The sequence below is a fragment of the Rhinichthys klamathensis genome, unplaced genomic scaffold, assembly GCF_029890125.1.
Source record: "Rhinichthys klamathensis goyatoka isolate OS25496 unplaced genomic scaffold, OSU_Roscu_1.1 h1tg000258l_1, whole genome shotgun sequence".
In the NCBI taxonomy this organism is placed as follows: domain Eukaryota; kingdom Metazoa; phylum Chordata; class Actinopteri; order Cypriniformes; family Leuciscidae; genus Rhinichthys; species Rhinichthys klamathensis.
In genome coordinates this window covers 954,917-971,393 of record NW_026606780.1, presented here as the reverse complement: position 1 = coordinate 971,393, position 16,477 = coordinate 954,917, and the positions used below count along the sequence as shown (strand labels likewise).

General features: G+C 38.1%; 1 protein-coding gene across 1 annotated transcript; it reads right to left on the bottom strand.

The window, feature by feature from the left end:
• Positions 1 to 6,900: 6,900 nt before the first annotated feature.
• Positions 6,901 to 13,423, bottom strand: LOC130101546 (adhesion G-protein coupled receptor G5-like). Its single transcript, XM_056267315.1, has 13 exons — positions 13,298 to 13,423; positions 12,685 to 13,131; positions 12,497 to 12,545; positions 11,813 to 11,927; positions 11,562 to 11,684; positions 11,358 to 11,474; positions 10,904 to 10,946; positions 10,723 to 10,826; positions 10,331 to 10,449; positions 9,947 to 10,206; positions 9,738 to 9,837; positions 8,242 to 8,498; positions 6,901 to 7,099 (listed from the first exon to the last, which is right to left on the bottom strand). Exons 1-13 carry the CDS (start codon positions 13,362 to 13,364, stop codon positions 6,981 to 6,983), a joined length of 1,920 nt encoding a protein of 639 aa, XP_056123290.1. The 5' UTR covers positions 13,365 to 13,423; the 3' UTR covers positions 6,901 to 6,980.
• Between the last annotated feature and the right edge of the window lie 3,054 nt (positions 13,424 to 16,477).

The following is a 16,477-nucleotide window of genomic DNA, read 5'->3' as shown; positions in this document are numbered from 1 at the left end:
GACTTTCTGTTAAGAATCTTATAATGGATCTCGTTTGCAAAGTTGTCAGTTTTATTGGACTTTAAGGTCACAGCAGCACCAACGTAGCAATACAGACAATTGCTTTACGATGGCATGAGGAAAGCCTGTCTAAGGTATTCACAGTATTTTCACACCATGGCTCTGCCTCTGTGCAATGAAGCAGTGTAGCTGAAAAGCAAATCTACAGCTCATGCACACTCAGACATTTTTGGTACATCATGCCATTCTCTACAGTTTACCCCTATTTTGGCCTAATCTAAAGCATCACGAAACAGATGGCAGCTAGTGCAGATGGTATATAGTGTGATGGCAACCAACAAAGGCAGTGGTTCCGCTCTTTTGTTGCCTCTTTCAGCCGTCGTGAAGTAGCGCTGACTCCCACTGTGTAAATCCATGGTGATCTCACAGGCCAGGGGAACTCCAAATTCATGTTTATAAAGAGAGATTAAGGGTACCAGCATGAAAGAGTTCTGCACTCATGTACAAACACAGACACAAAACTGAAAACAGATTCAAGCACACGTACCATAAAATAATCAGATAATGAAAATAACTTTGGTGTTTGGACAAGAGAAGCAAATTCACTAGTCCTACACCTACCGATTGTTCTATTTGTGGACGCTGAAACGTTAAACATCTATGTTCCTGTTCTGTACAATGCTGTTTTGCTATACAAACATGAACATGCTTTAATATTTTACTTTCCTGTTGAAAACAAATGGTCAGAACAGTCACCTGTTTTTCTTTGTTGCATTTTCCCGCTCCTCGTCTATGGTTTCTGATTAACGAGTCATCACCTGCTCCTCATTTGAGTTCTATCACATTCCTCCTTTTCATTCAGTTGGTGTCTGGTATTGTTCGTGTATCTACCTTCCTGCTATTGGATTACCTAAGTTAGTTTTATTAAAGAACCTTTTTTTTTGGTGGAAACTTGTTTAATAATAATAATAATAATAATACATTTTATTTAAAGGCGCCTTTCTTGGCACTCAAGGACGCCGTACAGGGATACATAAGACATTTAAAAGCACCAGAAATAAATAAACAACAACAGAAAGAGGCAGAACAATTGACATTAAGTGAAATAGGCAGTTTTAAACAGATGTGTTTTGAGTTGCAATTTGAAATGGGAGAGTGAATCGTTGGGGTGGTAATGAGTTCCAGAGACGTGGAGCAGAGCGGCTAAATGCTCTACTCCTATTATGGTATAAGACGGGCAGGGGGGACAGACAGGTGTATGGAGGAAGAGGATCTAAGGGAGTGGGTGGAAGTTGGACCCTGCAGGAGATCAGACAAATATGGGGGGGGGGGGGGCGAGTTTGTGGATGGCCTTGAATGTTAACAGAAGGATTTTGAATTGGATACGGAACTGGACCGGGAGCCAGTGAAGCTGTTGGAGAACAGGAGTGATGTGGTGGATGGTGGGGGTTCGAGTTATGATGCGGGCAGCTGAATTCTGGACCAGTTGAAGTTTATGAAGGGATTTGTGAGGGAGGCCGAAAAGGAGAGAGTTGCAGTAGTCCAAACGGGAAATGACAAGACTGTGGACAAGGACGGCGGCAGTGTGTGGGGTAAGGGAGGGGTGGAGGCGATTAATGTTTCGTAGATGGAAGTAGGCAGACCGGCTAATGTTATTGATGTGGGACTGAAAATGTGCTGTCAAGGATGACACCCAGACTCCTAACCTGGGGGGAGGGTGAAACGGAGGAATTATCAATAGTGAGAGAAAAACTGTCGGTTTTGGATAAAGTGGATTTAGTGCCAATGAGGAGAACCTCAGTTTTATCACTGTTTAATTTGAAGAAATTTCGGGTAAACCAGGTTTTTATTTCCAAGATACAGTCAATAAGGGAGGTGGGCGGGAGAGAGGACGAGGGTTTAGTCGAGAGGTAGAGCTGGGTGTCATCAGCATAAAAGTGGAATTGAATGTTAAATTTGCGGAATATATTGCCCAGGGGAAGGAGATAAATGATGAAAAGTAGAAGCCCCAGGACAGAGCCCTGGGGCACACCAGAAGTGACGATGGAGGGACTGGATTTGAAAGACTTAAAGGGGTCATATAATGCCATTTTTGTACAAGGTAGTATGATTCTTTAGGGTCTAAATTAAAAGTTTGTAATATACTTTAATTAAAAATTCTCATTAGTATTGTAAGAAAACACTTATTTTACTTGGTCAAAAACAGCTCTGTTTTCAGCACGCCATTTCAGTGCATATGACTTTAAATGATAATGAGCTTTGCTCACCCCGCCTCTCTGTTCTGTTCGTACACCGTTTGTAACACAATAACACAATAACCATAACGCGTTGTTCAGTATAAACGTGGGATTATGAATTATATTGAGAACATCATACATAGAAAACATGCCGTAATGTACCCTAAGTGTAAACCTTAGACGCGTTCATTGTGAAGCGTGCAGCTAGCGATTTGCAAAGAGTAATATAAATATTAATATAAAGTTTAATAAAACGTTACACTCACTTCCGTTCTTCTGGAGATTCAGCAGTAACACGAATATCTGGTACCGATCCTTTTTTCATGAGCAGCTTCTTAGCAAAACCAGCTCATACTGACCCTCGTTTATAAAGCAGTCTGGTGAGAAATGATTCGCGCAAACATGAAAGCATTGACGTTGCTCGTGGGGAATATTCCCTTCGAAAACAAAACTCAGCCACTGCGTCTTCAGCGGTTCGGATTTAGGAAGATTAAAATGACTGCTGTGTTCGTTATTACACCCAAGAACAGAACACCACAATCGCTTAGACGCCATTCTGCTCATAGACAGTGCTCCAGCATATCAACAATGACCGCGCCGGTCCGCGCAGACTATGATTGACAGCTCGCTCCCGAGCGCGGGCGGGTCTGTGTTGAAACGATGCTGTCAATCAACTTGTAAAAGTGCATGTACCATTATATGACCCCTTTAAATTGGATGAACTGAGCGCGGCCAGTGAGGTAAGATGTGAACCAGTCTAACGTAGTATTGGTGATGCCGATGGAAGATGGCATCACCCGATGGAATGTTTGAACTGTTTTCATCATCTTCATCTGGATCTGATCGTGACAAACACATAATTATCTCATAAAAAAATATTTTCTGAGCTTTTTAAAAATGTATTTTCATGTATTTTCAAAATTTCATGTTTAATTCAATATGACTTGCCATTTTTTTGTAATTATTTGAAATAGTTTCAAAGTAAATCCTACTCCAGTTTTTTTTGTCAGTTTATGAACATATCAGAATATTTTTCAAAACCATATTGACTCTCTGCCATTGATACACAACACCAGTGGCACACGCTGAAGTTCCACTAGCCTCGTGCTGTCTCTTGTTCTAAGCATTTTTCTCTCCATTTCTACTTCTCTCTTTTTTAACCGATTATAGCTTTCTGTTTCTTTTCTCAATCCCTCATCCTGCTGTGGTAAATCAGAAGGTTTTTGTATGTCATTGTGGTGTTTGCTCAGCAGTAGCAATTGCATGATGTCTGAAACATTACAGTCTGGTCATCAGCTGGTTAGCCTGCCAACTGACAGATGGGTTTACCAACATCTACAAATGGATACACTCACCCCTGCATTATTAAAATTCATTCAAAGACAGAATCAGCTGCTCTCGCCTTGTGATTGCAACTGGGAATTGGCCATTCTACTGTCACCATGGTTATTTGATTGACTAGTGACATGCTGTTTAAATCTGGTCCCAAGGGGGTCTGTGGTCGTTTCTGGGACTGCCAGCGTTGTAAGTGGTGAATTACTGTGGTTTATTAATAGCTTAGACTGAAAGGTTGCCAGGGTTGCCTTAATCTGATTTTATTACTGCAAGTCCACTGCATCAAAGAAATGTAATAGATAATATTTTATTGCATAGCCTACATAAGCAAATTTACATTGACAACATAGAATTGAAGTAGAGCCACACTTGGAATTCTTTTCTGAAACCCCTGAAGATATTGATTGGGTTAATGTCCTACAGCTTTAAGGATTACGTAACCACTATTAAATGTCGAATTCTATCCCGCCCATGTAAACTGTGTTTACTGGAGCAGTTCAAATGCTTAACAGGAAGGAAGGAAACACCACTTAAAAGATAGCAGATAAATTAGTCAAAATGTGATTTTTAGAAATCATAAATGAAAACATTTCAGCCCACCTCCCTTGAGCACACAGAGAAAGACATACAGTAATATCCTGATATGGGCCAATGCAGGTCGGATTTTTCTACATGCGTCACTACTTACAGCCACTAGAGGTCACCATCACCAGCCTGTTTCTACCTGGTTTCTACATGTACTCAGCAATTTTAGTTTATTTATTTAAAAAAAAAGAATGTTTATGTAATTTATTTAATCTGTGCTGCTAAATGTAACCATTAGGTAGTACCATAAAATAAATTACATAAACATTCTTTTTTTAAATAGTACCAAAACAAAGTTAGCAGTAGGCTAGATATTTCCATTGAGAAACCTGCTCACTGATATAACTAAAGTCTTCATTTCCTGTGTATATGATTGTAAACATATTTTTTCAAAATGATACTGCTGTTACTGTAAAATGACTGTTTTGGATCTTGAGTTTAGCTAGAGATCAGCTGTTCAAAGCAAGAACATAATTGCAAATGTGATATTGATTTTAGTTCCAAAAACAAGAGGTCAATATTGAATAACTTACATTTTAGAGACAGTATTGGCAGTTTCTTTGTCTATATTTGCTCCAGCAATAGAAATAGTTACATACGAGGCCAAAGCTCTTGCGCTTTGAGCAAAACAGTGTCCTTCCTGAATTCATCAGTTTTTTATTGAATCAGTTAAAGGTGCTCAATGTAACTTTTCTACTAAAATGAATCCTTTTTTTATTGCCTGTGTGTGAAGGGGTTGTAATCACACATTAAAATGATCCACTTGTCGAGTTTTGCGAAATCCAACGGATGTGACGTGCATGCGCGCTCCCGAGCCTCTCTCCTTATATACAGTCTATTGTAGACGGTCAGGGAGTTACGTCCGGTTAAAGGCGCACGTTTTTCGGCTTATATCTAGGGGTGGGGGAAAAATCGATTCTTAGATGCATCGCGATGCGGACGTGGACGATTCTGAATCGATTCACAATTGTCAAAAATCGATTTTCAAAAAAAAAAATTTTTTTTTAGATATATATTTATAATAACGTAATATTGACGGAACGCGAAAGACGGAACTCTGAAGCGCGGAAGTGCAGTGGCCGGACCGTCTGTGGCGTGCACATAACAGACGCGGACGCGATGGCTGAGCGCCAAATCCAAACACCCTCCTCGTTAAAAGCTGACGTGTGGAAATATTTTGGCTTCTGAAGTTGAAGGGGGAAAGGAGCTGGACAAGAGCCACACTAGTTGTAAGCTTTGTAGAGTAAAACTAAAATATTTCGGAAACAAGACACATGAAGCCAAATGACACGTTTCCAGCCAGAGGAGGAAAAACACTCGGCTGTAACGTTACCGGTCGTTGTTATATTATTAATTTACTACAAATATGCTGCTGCTAGTTCAGACACACATGTATTTTCCTGTTGGTTCTTTGCAATGTTAATAAAATATATTGTACGTTAATTCTTTATGGGTCATTACTTTGTACTTTTAAAGCAAAGTATTTATAGTCACACACACACAAAAAAAAGATTCTGATAATCGATTTAGCATCGAATCGCAGCCCTCTGAATCGTAATCGAATCGAATCGTGAGGTGCCTAGAGATTCCCACCCCTACTTATATCTCAGTCAATCTTGGGAATCAATATTCCCAAGACTCTAATCGTTCGTAGTGCTGGACGGGGCCTTTCGAACGAGCCCACCCCCGAGGTCCAACTCCCCGAGTTATAGCCGTTCGAAATCGGGGGTCCCAGCGAACGGCGATCCGGTAGGGGGCATCCCCGAGGCCCGCCACTCTAGCGTTCGGGTAAGGGTTCCCCTGGGACCTCCTCCCCCGAATTTGAGCTCTCTGGGTCTTTGCGTTCCAGAGATACGAGCGATTTTCTTCTGAGATCGTGACGTCACCGGCGTCCGCAATTTTGCAGCGCGCCCGATGGTTTTCTGCTAATATCTCCGCGAAAACACCACCAAAAACTATGGAACTTATATGGTTCTTTTCAGCTCGACTAGATGGTCCCAACGAGCTCGGTGCTCGCCGAATCCGTCTAGTATTCGCCGAGATATTTGCGTAATAGACGGTATTGTCTATGAGTTCGAGCACAAGCGCTCTTGTAAAATTTGGTTGCAATCTGAAACATCACCACTAGAGGCCGCTAAAAGTTACATAGAGCACCTTTAATGAATGATTCAATAACTCACTCATAATATACAAATAAAGACTTGTTGCTTCCTATATTGTTGTACTCAACAACAATCATGTGTAACTGACAAGGAGTGTAATTGGAGACAGTCAGCAATGTCAGTTTTTGCAAGTTAGTTTCAATAAATGTCTTTTTTTTTTTGACTGGACATTAAAAAGAATAGTAGTTTAATGTTTTCACACGAAAAGCAATACAATTCCAAGCAGTCGATATGTGCCACAAAGAGAAAGCTTACTAAAAGACATACATCAACACCCAATGGAATATTCAGGTTTTTGTTAATTATACTACACAATCACAAAGCTCTAAAAATAGAAAAATATAATTTATATTAGAAAATATTTTTTACATATTTTTAAAAGATATTACTGCAAATATTGGTAAAACATTTTTTTTTATTACTGTAACCTCAAATATACAAACTCAAAGATTACATACAGCAGATTTACACAAAAATATTGCTGAAACAAGAGTTTCTTGAAAAAAAATAAGCTATTACTTTGAAATACTTTCACACAAATAAGATAAAAAAAACACAGCACAATTAGACCATCCCTAGACTGTGTTCTGGAGCACAATGTCATCCGAGAAACATTGAATATTATGACCATGAGAGCATTCGACGCAGTAGGCCTACTCACTTATAAAACACCATCTCTGCACTGTAACATAACAGATCCTGTACTGCCCCCATCCAAACTCAATTCACATCTCTTTTTCATCCATTCAAGAGTATAGTATCGCAGCATGAGAAAACATCCTTAGATACAGAAACATTGATTATTATATAGATTATAATCAACGATTGAGAATTATAACTCTAAAAGGCTTCTTGACTCATTTGCATGCATCAATATCTGACACGGACCTAATAAGTTACTTACTGTTCCTATTTGATTATATTATGTCACATTGACACAATAACCTGACATGGCCAGTATTTGATCTATCAGTAGCACTTTAGAATACTGTTCCTTCATTAGTGAATATACTACACAGGAACAAATTTTAGTACAAACATTCTAGTAACTATTAACTAACAAGAAACTCTGATTAACAAATTAGTAAGTAATAGCGCTCAGTTGAATGTGGTAGTTCACAATTAGCTAATCAGTAACTACTATTTTTTTCATACCTCCCAGAGAACTACTAAATACAGGTTCATAATTAACATGAATAATGCATAATTTATAATAAACTGTAATGGTAACTCACTAGTAATGACTCAAGTGCTACTACATCTAAAGGAACTACTAATTATTTGGATCAGTATTCTAAAGTGAAAAACATGATATCTACCTAATATTGACTGAAGTCATTGTAAGCTTTTGTAAGATTTTGAATAGTCATTACTAGTGTGTTCCCATGATCTTCACTTTAATACTGATCCAAATAACGAGTAGTTCCTTTAGAAAGATGTAAAGTAACAGTTGAGTCATTACTATCCAAAATCTTATAAAAAACTTCAAAAGCTTACAGTGACTTCAGTCAATATTATGTAGTTATCAAGCTTTTTACTTTAGAATACTGATCCAAATTATTAGTTGATCCAGAAGGATGCAGTAACACTTGATTACTTACTAATAAGAGTTACCACCTTATATTATACATTATGCATTATTAATATTAATTATGAACCTGTATAGTTCTTAGTCTTCAGTGACGTATGAAAAATATCAGTTACTAACAGTGAACTACCACATTCGACTGAGCGCTAATACTTACTAATTCGTTAATCTTGAGTTTCTTGTTAGTTAATAGTAGTACTAATGTTAATAGTGCGTTACTCAAATTTGTTCCTGTGTAGTTATTCATTAATGAAGGAACAGTATTCTAAAGTGTTACCGATCTTTCTTATATGTTTTAAGCAACAATTATGTATTAATGAAAAAAAAAACTCACCTTGACAGGCATTAATGCAGAAAAGGAAGAGGGTGACCTCTGTGAGAAGAACAAAGTTGAAGAGGCCCCACGTTGTGCCAAACAGACAAGTGAGACCCCAGATACTGAGAAAAGCCATGCGGTTCTTCCTCCACTCAGGTCGGTTCCGAGCCACAAAGAAAAGCATGACTGCACCAGAGCTCAACACAACTGCCAATAAACCAATATTAATGAGGAAATGGGACAATCTGCTCCTGTCAGAATCGACCATCCAACATCTAAGTAAAAAAAAAAAAATCAAATAATAATAATTAAAAAAATATATATATATATATATTTTCGCAAACTGCATGGTTACGGTTACAGCTTAAAGGTGCAGTGTGTGATTTTAGCGACATCTAGCGGTTCGGTTGCGAGTTTGCACTAAGGGCTCAGCCCACTGCTCACCCCTCCCTTCCGAAGAAGCTACGGTGGCTAAAACGGGACAAACATATCGTCGTCTGAGACAGCAGAGAATAGCCAGAGTAAGACAAGAGTGTGTAACATTGTCACTGTTTCTGTACCACAGTCCATTATAAACCACATCATGGATAAAGTTTACAAAGCCATAGTCAGGTGAGGATCAAGGGTCTTAATAATCAGCTGATTGTCTCACAAACGTAACCAGCACATTTCTCCCCACATAGCAAACCCATAATACAGCGAGGGAGAAGAACCACATGAAACTATGCAACTATATATGTTTTCTAACAGGGTAGTAAAAGTTTAGCTGGCTAAATATGAGGTGTTACTGTGGCTGAGCTGGTTAAAGCGTAAAGCCTTGTTTAAACTCGACGCGTCCGCATGAGCCCAAAGGTGCGGGGCGGCAAAAATGACATGATTGTAACAGCGCGCGCGCCTCCGCATCCCCTAGACACCACTTACTACACACAATAGGCTTTTTTCTCTGATTTTGAAAACTCTTCGCGATCGACTTAAAATGCTTCCAAGATCGACTTGTCGACCGCGATCGACGGGTTGGTGATTCCTGTAATATACTGTTTTACGGTCAATGACAAGAGTACTAATCAGCTGTCTCACGAACGTAACCAGCATATTTATCCACACATAGCAACGCCATAACACAGCGAGGGAGAAGAACTAAGTTACATGAAACAGTCCAACTACATATTTTACACCACTGACAAGGGAAAAGTCACTACTCACGTTGTTTATGGCTAGCTTCTAGGTTTCTGCGGCTTCTCTTTCAAGGTAGTGACGAAACGCGCTCTGTAGCGCTGTTTGTTCGCGTTCGGCTACTGTAGAAACATGACGTCACAATATGTCGACCTTCATAGAAGGGGGTGCCCGCGGTTATGTAGATATAAATGTCTCATTCTAAGGTAATAAAAACATTACGGTTTATTAAGTAAGTTCTTTATACACCTCTGAAAACATAGTTATGGATGTCATATTGCATTTCTGTTCATAGATACTCAAAATTATTACACATTGCACCTTTAAGTAAGTCTGCTTACATAAAATATAGACTGGTGGCATCTTCACTTGTCATAATATTCCTATATCCATAAATATCACCAATAGAGAGCAATCTACAAACTGGTACAGCTGGAATACCTAAAGGGGGAACAAATGTAGAATTATTTACCTTCATTAAAAATTAGGAAATTTAGAAGTTTTGGAAAGGGTTCTCAGGACATAACAATTTATGATTCAAATATCTCACCAAAGCCTGCCAAGTAAAAGACCCATGGAGGAAGACGTGAGGTGAATACACAGCACACTAACAAAAACGTGTGACACATTTCCACAGTCATCCAGCAGAGTGTACTGAGTAGCGAGTAGTGCAAAAGAGTTCCCGTTATCTTACAAACGGTTTCATTTCCAATGTTTGCTAGTGTACTGGTAAGGCTGAAGCACAGGCACAAAATAAATGTTGCCACCACTAGCCCACGATGCACCAGTAAGGACTGATCTTTCTTTCCTCTGGAGACCAGAGAAACCAATGGAGACAAAACAAGAAATATAAATAATCAATTGGGCAGATTCACAATAGCCATGCAAGGCTTAGCTATAAGCATTCCATGTAAGCCAAAGAAGTCCTAGTTACCTGCGTTTACACAGCCAATAGAAGAGAACCAAACAGCTAACTAAAGACAGGGTACAGCCCACAGCTGTAATGAACATCAGAGCCTCTAGATGGCGAACTGTAGCCTTCTGTTCCACTTGCTAAAGAAATGGAGAAATAGACAAAGCATTCCATCCTTTTCTATGGTGTAATCCATTAAGCAAGCTGTCCCACTGACATCCAAACTTGATAGTATGCACATTATCAAGAAAGAGGGAAAGACCATTTATGAAGTAGGCTACTAGTCATTTAGTTCACATATTTTGGGTCTCAATGAGAAATATTAACAGCAGTCAGAGTCAAAACACCCATTCTAGCCAAAATAAAATTTGAATTATATATTTATGTTATTAATATTTTTCTTTGCTGCTCACCATAAGAACAGTGACGTAAGCAAAGTGATTACAACGACACTCTGTCTCTGTTACGCTTATGATAACTGTCTCGCAACCCTCTGATCTCCAGGTTACTTCACTGTCTAAAAAGAAAGAATACGAGTTTGAGAAGAACGATCAGTATTTGATACCAGTTGAGTTTGAAGATCTATACACGCACCTTTTCTTGTGTCCCATGAAACACATTGTTTAGAGTAGTTAGACTGTGGAATGCAATAAAAACATCAATATATTTTTAAGAGTCAAGAGGACTTATTTGTAATTTGCTCAATTTACACTGGGGAAACTGGGCATTGAAATGCTTGTGAAGAGGTTCAGACTTACAGTAACATTGCAGGACCATACAAAATTTAGTAAACATAACCATATACACAAATATAAACACAAAGTTGAGGGCACTGGGATATTAAAGTGGCATGCTATTTCATATGCAGAACAATAAATACCATTATAAATATACAATAAGTGGCAGTAACAAATACAATAAAGAGTAAAGAAAAGTAGCAAGAGTAGCAAGTATTCAATAATATGTCATATGCGCGATAAGCACATGTAATGCACTTAAACAGACATGGTGACTCTAGAACAGATGATGTACAAAGAAACAGACGTACTGGGAGAGCAGAGTGATGGAACCGGATTCTGACAGGTTCTGGGAGGTTTTGGATAATCTCATTCTCCATAGAGAGTCCAACTACATAATCCAGAAGAGATGAATCGGACGGCCCCCCCTACAGATCACAAATACTGTTGTATCATTATGTTGTTGTAACCCATAAATCCACATGATTATTTATGCTTAACAAATATTGTCATACCTGAAGTAACCTTAGGTCCTTGTAGTAAGTACACACTACTTTGGATTTAATCCTAGATATGGATTTCAGGCTCGAGGGAAGATAAACGGAAGGTATCGTATTTGGGGCTACAATCCATTGGGCCTAAATGTAGCACATTTATCAAAGACTTGAACGTGACTTTGTATACATTCATGTTCTAAAAAAGAGACATTCTTGTGACTCAAATGTTATTTCAAATTTCCACTTCTAAAAATGTGAATGTCATTTACTGGCAGAGTTAAATTGAGTCCTGTGAAGCCCTCTTCCATCTCAATAACTGTGCTCTGAGCACAAGGTAGATCCACATGACCTGTTGTTCCGGATTTCATTACTACTTCCTCTATCCTGCAAACACACACACACATTTAGACTTGATCACACTATAACAGATAGCCTATACTCAAATGTTACTTTCTGTAGGTATTACCATATAAGTAATTCTTACATATTCAGACATGAATGGAGCAAAAATAACATGATTACACAAGTGCAAGTTTTGAAGATGTTATAAATGAATTAAAGATCAATTGGTGCACTTGATCCATGCATTACATAATAGTGAACATATAACTAATAAGGCCACTGCAGCGTTTGTGTTTAGCTTCCTGTTTGTGGCTCAACCTCTGTTTTTCACTCAGACTTAGGCTCATCATGATTGCACTCTTACAAGGAAGGAAGAGGTGATATCTGCATGATTGAACACATCAGTTCATAACACTCTAAAGTAATAGTGAAACTACCGAACTAAAATAAAATGAAGTTCAAATGAAGTTTAAACTCAGCTTAAAGTTTGAGCTCAAGCCGAGCCCCGGGTTCAAGCCTCCTCCAAGGACAGCAAGCCAAGTTACAGTAGTTTACTATGAACCTTTAAGGCTGAATGGCCAGGTGAACTAGTGAAATGATAATTGGCTTACATGTTTGCTCCTCTGGGCTTCTGACTTGCCTCATCACAGAACTTCTCTTCTGTAAGTGGGAAAACAGATGAAATAAACTGAAACCAAACTAGTTACAAACTCAGAAATACTAAACTCACTCAGTGTAACTTTTTATATCTGAAACTTTGACAAAAATTAACATAATACATAACATTAAAGGTTCTTACTGCAGTTGATTGAACCCCCTTGAAATGTATATATTTCCATTACATCGTTCCTGATGATATCACCACAGATGCTGCCATTCATAATACCATACACACTAGCATCTTTCTGGTCCCCCAGTGAGAGGTCAGTGCAGCAGGATCCTTGAAGGCCTTTTGGTTCACACAGAGTGTGATTCTTTCCATTCACCTCCACTATCAGCAGGTCCAGCAGTGGCTCCCAGAACACACAGAAATTACTTTGATTTTGAAGAGCGTTTGAATCTAGGTGAATGGATGAAGACCGCGTGCACTTCGCTGTGATCCTGCCCCGAATAGAGAGTGTGCTCTCATTTGCTAAAATCTCAATTTTCTCACAGCCTGTTTTCAAATCATACTTCAGATTTCGGGATGCGTTGCCATGGCGCCATATTCCACACATCTTAAAGTCTCTGTCATTCTCTAATGTTGCTAAATGGACAAGAACATTAAATGATTTGATGAGAACAAAAAAACAAACAAACAAACACATGCAAACAATACAAAAGTTACAAACTTTTTTGCTTTGTTGATATCATATTTCTTTCTGCTACTATCCTTGAATTCTTATTGAATTCTTTAGTGATAACTTTCTTACCCAGACCCACACTGAACAAAAGACAGGTAATCATCCACATCCGCACGGTCTTTGGATTCTGCTTCATAAATTGTGCCTCAAAAGCAACAGAGAGAATTCAGTTAAGAAGAGATTAAACATGCTCAATGACATGCCCTAAGTCAAGCATGGTCTTATATCAATAGAAATTAAAAAAATTCCATAGACTTGTGTATTCCTTTTTGATAAAATTGCATTATTATAACGGTAACACTTTACAATAAAGTTCATTAGTTAACATTATTTAATTTATTAACTAACATGAACTAACCATGAGCAATCCATTTGTTAATGTATTTGTTCATCTTTGTTAACGTTAGTTAATAAAAATAAAGCTGTTCATTGTTAGTTCACAGTGCATTAACTAATGTTAACAAGATTTGAATAAAGTATTAGTAAATGTTGAAATTAACATTAACAAAGATTAATAAATGCTGTATACATGCAGTTCATTATTAGTTCATGCTAACTAAAACTAATGTTAACTAATGAACCTTATTGGAAAGTGTTACCATTATAACTAATTAATTTCTTGAGCATTAGTATCATGAGCAGTATCCTTTCAGCATAACATGAAGTCAACTCACATTGTCTGTGAGACTGTGTTGGTGTGACTTGATGAACATCTCCTGATTTGTATCTTGCTGCCTGGTGTCTCGTCTCACTCTTATCGCATTTGTTAAATCCCAAGGTGAGTCAACAACAAAGATCAGAGACCAGAACGGCTGCTTACAAACAAAAGTGTTATTGGTAAAATAAAGCAGAAAATTAATGAATGAATTACGTATTCTTTACCCCCATATAGAAGACATATAATACTTTCCTCTTGGTCGATCGTGAGAAACATATGCTCTTTACAGACTTCAACCCAGCTGTCAGGGTGTTCAGATCACTTCAACCACACTCTCAGACCACAGCTAAAACTCTTATTAATAGCAGAGCAACACAATGAGAGACATAACAACTAACCTAAATGCACCCCCTTATAAGAACATATACAGTAAATGGAAACAAAATAGATAGTAGAAAATAGATATACGTACAAATTAAAGTTTGACTCTCTCTCTCTCTCTCTCTCTCTCTCTCTCTCTCTCTCTCTCTCTCTCTCTCTCTCTCTCTCTCTCTCTCTCTCTCTCTCTCTCTCTCTCTCTCTCTCTCTCTCTCTCTCTGTGGCCATTCTTTCATGGTTTTGAAAAAGTAAAAGTAAAGTCACAGTTGAAGTTTGCTGACTGTGATAATGTACTGATTTTGTGTTCCATGAATATAATGTACCATTAATCTTCTTTGGAAGGAAAGTGGAAAATGTGTGTATTTTGGGACAGAGTTGCTGGGTGGAGTGCAGGTGTGGTATATTTCTTATGTGTCCCTGCTTTATAATAATTTCTGCGTAAAGAGCATGGAAAAATAAGGTCATTTATTTCAAGCAATAGGAGGTGGTCCATGTTGTGTAAAGGATGGGTGTGTTCTGATGAACCATCTACAGGAAGAAAACATTATGTAGTCCCAGGAGGAAGCTCTGGTAAATCTTAATCCTGCACGGTTGAAATAAAACTCATGCTAACAAAACTATTGAAAAAGATACATTTTTTCACCTTTTTTATGTTACACCAAAAAGTGTTCAATAAAATCTTATTTCTAAACAACTAATCCCAAAATTATTTCTAAACGTTATAGGCTAAACATAACTGTTTATTATCATTTACAATTTTTCACAATTGCTAAGACACATTTTCTTGAAAACTTCAACTATTTTCTCACAACCAAAACTTCAAACTACATAAAAAAAAAAACTGACTTCTTTGGCAAAATCAAACAATCGCCTCAAAACCATTTCACTTGTACTCAAAATCAAACAATGCTTTCAGATCATGCACACAGCAAGTCAATAAACACTATTCTTTAGACACTAAATAAAAAAAAAATGGATAACAAAGCATACAGAGCACGTAGTCACAGAAAAAAAAAAACATATTATATACATTAAACAATTTTTGCATAAAAAAGTTTTAGTAACTATATATAATATATATATATATTAAAAGTATCAGAACTTAGTAATATATTACTGTATGTACTGCAAGAATATTGTATTGAATATTGTGTAATATTAAATGTCTAAAAATATAGTGGTCCAAATGCAAAAGGCCAAAAGGTCAAAGAAAACTGTAAATAAAAAGTATGTTACAGGACACTCAAAAGAGTTGTGCAACTTCATTGCAAGGTCAATGAGAGATTCATCCTACCTCAGCATCATGACTTCATGTTGGGTCCAGCCTGAAGAGTTTGTCCACATTACAGGCAAAGTTGTCTCTTGCCAGGCAAAGGAAAAAAAAAACCTTTGGTGTGCCGGATCCAGCCTTGAAAACTCTCTCCACACCTTGGACTTTCTCATGCTCATCCTCTTCCTCCTCATCCACCACCTCTTACACATACTCTTCCTCCTCTGCCTCTCAGATTTTTTCCATCCGTTGTTTCATGTTACAGTTTTTTTTTTTTCTCGGCGCTAAGTCGATAGACTAGACTATCGACTTAGCGCCGATAGTTGGCAGCTCGCTAACATCTAGCTCTGTTGTGCTTTTGGGTGACCCGAGTTCAAATCTGGGCTCTTGGATTTTTTCTGATCCTGTCTCATGCTTCCTGTTTAAAACTGTCCTGTTGTGACATAAGGCAAAAAAAAAAAAAAAAACGCCCAAAAATAAATCTTTAAAGTATGCCTGTTTAAGCTCCATCTACACACAGAATAGAATCAGCATCTTTTAAGTCATTTCATCAACATCTCTTATCAGGGGGTTGGGGGAACAGATTCTGACAGCTGGATTATTTGCCGTCAGATTATGTTTCCTACACATTGAGGTTCTAATATTTATCAAACTTATGGTGGTGAAACTCCAGGGAATTAAACCAGCATCTTTTAAGCCACTACATCAACGTCTCTCATTATATGGGTGGGGGAACAGATTCCGACAGGTGGATTGATTGTGATAGGGCCTACAAAAGTGACACCAGATACTTGGCGCCGATAGCCTTTTGGGCAGCTCGCTGACATCTGGCACTGTTGTGCTTTTGGGTGACCTGAGTTTAAATCCTGGCTCTTGGACTTTTCCTAAGTCTGTCTCCCACTTTGCTTCCTTTATGTGGCAGGTTCCTCTAACGCAGCTCTTT

What these genes read in the sequence shown, in the direction of transcription:
- LOC130101546 (XM_056267315.1), bottom strand. Translation starts at nt 13,364, where the DNA reads ATGAAGCAGAATCCAAAGACCGTGCGGATGTGGATGATTACCTGTCTT. An exon ending in AGGACCTAAGGTTACTTCAG is followed by an intron (nt 11,475 to 11,561) that starts GTATGACAATAT and finishes TGTGATCTGTAG; the next exon opens with GGGGGGCCGTCCGATTCATC. An exon ending in CTGCATTAATGCCTGTCAAG is followed by an intron (nt 7,100 to 8,241) that starts GTGAGTTTTTTT and finishes TCTGTATCTAAG; the next exon opens with GATGTTTTCTCATGCTGCGA.